The sequence below is a fragment of the Sphaeroforma arctica genome (genome assembly GCF_001186125.1).
Source record: "Sphaeroforma arctica JP610 unplaced genomic scaffold supercont1.31, whole genome shotgun sequence".
NCBI classification, from domain to species: domain Eukaryota; class Ichthyosporea; order Ichthyophonida; genus Sphaeroforma; species Sphaeroforma arctica.
In genome coordinates, this window is record NW_014040527.1 from 130380 (window position 1) to 135168 (window position 4789).

The 4789-nt window shown below is 42.2% G+C and overlaps 1 protein-coding gene across 1 annotated transcript; it reads right to left on the reverse strand.

The window, feature by feature from the left end:
* Window positions 1-783: 783 nt before the first annotated feature.
* On the reverse strand, window positions 784-3066 carry SARC_00885 (rRNA 2'-O-methyltransferase fibrillarin). The gene is made up of 3 exons (XM_014305419.1): window positions 2490-3066; window positions 1869-2114; window positions 784-1239 (listed from the first exon to the last, which is right to left on the reverse strand). Exons 1-3 carry the CDS (start codon window positions 2979-2981, stop codon window positions 1081-1083), a joined length of 897 nt encoding a protein of 298 aa, XP_014160894.1. The 5' UTR covers window positions 2982-3066; the 3' UTR covers window positions 784-1080.
* Between the last annotated feature and the right edge of the window lie 1723 nt (window positions 3067-4789).

A 4789-nucleotide genomic window follows, 5' to 3' on the forward strand; every position in this document is an offset into this window, starting at 1 on the left:
ATTATATTTATATTTATTTTATGCGATCTGTATGGTATTTATTAATCTTTTCCAGCGTATACAATACGCTCGCTTCTGGGTTGGCCGCCTATTTGGTGTATTAAAGTTCTTTGAGTAAAGCATAGGCAACACTCCCTGTCCAACATACCTACCCTGTACTGTATCTGACTGTCTCCGGTCACGCACTGCCTTCCGCACAGATGAGACCAATAGGTTCATCAGTGGTGGGATAGACTAGGTACAGTGAGAACCTTCTTTGTCTCTATGTATTAACTGTTTGGACTTCTATTACGCCGCAGTGCTTGTGATACTGCCTCCAATAACTCAGACCTTCAGCCCTGATACCTCACTATAAGTGTGTCTTCTGACGGACTGTTTTGCAACAAGCGCCTGTAACAGTACACTTCAACCGATTTAAATGCTAAATGTATCTGATACTAAGCAAGTGTCTGTGACAGTACACTTTAACTGGTTTAAATACTTAATGTATCTGTGGCTAAAAAAGTTTAAATGCTTGATCAGTATCTGGCCTAACAAGTCTAAATTGCTTAATGTATCTGATACTAAACAAGTGCCTGTAACAGTACACATAAACTGGTTTAAGTGCTTAATGTATCTGTGGCTAAATAAGTCCAAATGCTTAATGTATCTGTGGTTACACAAGTCTAAAATGCTTAATGTATCTGATACTAAACAAGTGCCTGTAACAGTACACTCTAACTATGTATCTCTAGGCAAATACGAACAGACCCATCCGTAATATAATTACTACACATGACCTTCGGACTCCACTCGGCCACACCAACAGATAGATGTCAGTAAAAGGGTGTGTAACGCCACAGACCTGGTTTAATCACAGCGCTAGTGCTGATATAATATTTTTCATTCCTTTACTTCATATGTCCCTTTGTACAACCCCATCGCTCAGCATAGATGTCCCTAACTCTTCCTCTCATCTTCATCACACCATCACCACCGAATACTTAAATGTTCTAATTCCATGCAGCTATATTGAACGCCCGTCTTAAACTTATTTTAAACGTGACCAGCATCCGTAAGTATGTTACATACAAAACACGTCTACTTTTGCTTTCTGTATGTGCCAATAACCACGGCGTGGTCCCTCTCGTACGGCTCTAGCGTTAACTGTTCTTCGGGCTTTAAGTCCATCTCCCTCAGTTTTTGTACCTCTGACGCGAACACCTTCTCGGCCTCTACAGTTGAGTCGATACAGTTGGCCTACGAAAACAGCATACAAACAGGTGTGTGTACGTGATGTGTATGTAATTAACATATATAATGAAATACTTATTTTCCCGCTGACAATCCCAATCAGGTATATCGCATAAGGCTCACAAGCAAACAACACTGAAATAAGTCTACTTCCAAAATTCATCCGTGCAAATTGAACAATCGTGGAAACAAATCCAATGAATATCACCCGTTGCATTAATTAACTAGTCGTCTTTACTGATATACGTATACGATCCAAACATGGGTTACCATGCCTACGAAATAGCGCTGTCTACATTAACAGTTATTTAATTAAATACACTAATACTATACTAAACGCACTATAGATACAGTCACACTCTGGGTTGTGCATAGTTCTGCAAAAACAAGTAGCGCCTATACTAAATCTATATGTAGACACCAAAACATCATATACAACAACAGACGGTCTCAGCAATAATTAATTTTCCTCAAATCTGTTCAGAAATTAAAACAAAGCTTATCAAACATCATGGACCGGTTATCGTACCCTACGCCTTTGATAGTAGAGCCCACACCACCATACAACAAACACCCGACAGAAAGTACCGAACTTCCTCTGGGAGAGACGTAGGCCTAAGGTAACAACCACCTACCTTGATTGAAATGACGAAGTGCCCACCGGTCTTCAAAAAGTTTTGCGAGTTGATACCAACGATACGCGCCTGATCGGGCTGAGCCACATCAGCGAACACACAATCCACCATGCCAACCAGCATGCGGTATTTGTGAGGGTGTCTCGCATCTTCGATGATGGGAATGATGTTTGTGCGTTTCTTCGCACAGTTCAGGAGATCACGTCCTGATCTGTGTGAGAACTCTACGGCGTATACACACCCCTCCTACGCGTACGAAAGGATGCAAGATGTCAAGGATGAGCAAATGGATGGCATCCGTACGTGTTGGGTATGGGTCGACGCGTGAGTGAGAAAAGGGAAACGAGAAGCGTACAGATGACTGGGTGTCATATACAAGAAGCAATGAAGGGAAAACGCAAGTTGCCAAGCTGAGAAGAAAAAATAGGAACAGGTGGACACCACGTGTAGCAGCCGACGACGTTATTCTGAATCAGTGAACGTGCTACATGCAGCCGAAATACGCGACCGACAACATCACTCGACCAGCTGGGTGGCCAATAGCGGTAAGATATCAATCCCAACTGCTAAAACCCTTAAAACCGTTAAAACATGCACAGAAACGCGAAAGAAACGACTTACCGGACCAACAATGTCGGACACGTGTGACACTGATGTACCAGAAGCGGCACCCAAATATAAGACCTTGGATCCAGGCTCCATATATAAGTTATCTACTCCACCCAGGACTGCAGCGCCCAACTTACTGCGGAAAGGGTTCCAGACTCTGTACTCTACCTTCTCCCCGTCCACCTCAGTCGAGATACGCTTTTCACCGTACACACTCTCGCCGGGGGTCGAGTTCTTAGTCAGCAATGCATCGTCCTTACCACGTGCCACAAACACACCCTTGAAGCGATGCGGCTCAACTACTACCTTGGCTCCCCTACCCATGGGCTTACCAGCCCCCCCACGTCCTCTGCCGCCGCCACGACCGCCACGACCGCCACGGTCACCTCCGCCACGACCGCCACGGTCACCTCCGCCACGACCGCCACGGCCGCCGCGATCACCTCCACGACCACGTGATGGACCACCACGACCCCTGGGTGCACCTCTGCCTCTGCCTGACATAGTTATGTGTGTGTTTGTGTGCGTGTGTGTGTGTGCGCTTACACGTTGTGCTGGGGGAATACGACGACGGATGAGCGTGATATCCAAGCAAGGTACAATGAGAGAGGTTGGGGTGTTTCGCATGGCTATATTCTTTTGAAGGGCCGCTTTTTACCCGCACGTGGAATCCTCGATAGTTGTCCAGCCGCTATTACTATATCAATTTATTATTTTTTTTTTTTATATCTTCTTGCTCTTTTTAGATATTGGAAAAAACAAACGTAAATGAAAACGTTTAAATTCTAATTATACGCCCCAGTAGCCCAGTCCCCACTGTTAATTTTAGTGGACTAGAACTCAAACTCTCAGGCTCACAAATGATCACAGCCAATCAATTCACATTTTCAGCAAGAGAAGCTATGGGTCTTATAAATATAAGTTTAACGTATAATAAACGTGTCTTATTATTATGTAATTCGGTTTATGAGCCATTAAACGTTTATTTCTTGTTTACAGACTTTATAAAAAAAACTGCCTTCACAAGTCTATGGGTTGCAAATAAATACATGTGTGCATATTGTTTTGGGGGAATTACAGTATAGCCGGTTTAACGTATAACGTTTTGAGTGAACTCCCACAAGCGCTACCCCTTATCATTGGTCAAGTGCCCACACAGCACACCCGGCGTACGCTAGAGACTTAGTGAGTATAGACCTTTTAGGGTTTTGGCGTACACGTGTACTGTTTCAATGTTCATGTTGCCACGGATATGAAATATGCCAACCCGTTTGAGCTATTCGCTTTAGACTTTATGGTGCAGGATCCGTCTATCTGTCCTAGTGCTTCGTGTAAGTCTGTGACAATCTAGATCAGGTCTACACGTATCACATACAGTATGTGAGAAAATCTTATAATTATATTATACATAAAGATACATGTCTGATCGACTCCAATGGTTGCCTGCGTTTTCACCCACCCCGAACGTTACTACAATAAAACATGCTGAAACATATAGTCCCATATCACAAGGCTCGCGCTGCGATCCGTACCGCTTCGTTGAGTATTATTTATATGAAAGCTGAGCTTGAATATGCAATGTCCGGTGGTCTTTTAGTGCGTTTGAATCCTGAGTGGTGTAGGCTAACCTTATGTGGTATATACTTTATATACCGCCTGTGATGTACAATATATACACTATAGCAAGACCTTGCATTTATATCACGAGTGTGGGTGACTGTGGTAGGTGTCTGTGACTCTGTGCCCTTCTGTGCTATACTTCAATTACTTTCAAAACACATACACACATGCCCATTTGCAAAGGGCCTTACCGCTCGGAATAGTGTTCGCTGTGAGCTGTATCTGCGGAATAGTCGCTGCAAGTGCTAATTCGTAGTAACGGCTTTTCAAATAGAAGGGTTCGCTTGTACTTAAAGAGTATGTATCCTATTAAAATTTGGTTTAGAATTTTGTAATACTTCATAACACGATGCGCTCATGGTTGTTGTAGGCCCACTACAGTGTACTTGAAGGCCATTCCACTGCCCCTAACCCATGGAGCACCAAAGTTGGGCTCAACCCTCAGTCATCAAACTATGATCTCAAGATTACGGCACAACACAGCTATATATGTCCGTAGGAATGCATAAACATCAATATTTCAATATGTATATATATATATGTATATATATATATTATATTTATGTGTGTGTATATATATATATATTATTTATGTATATATAGATAGATTTTTATATATATTACTTTTATTATTATTACTATTAACATTATATTTTCTATATATATATTTATTATATTACTATATTACTATA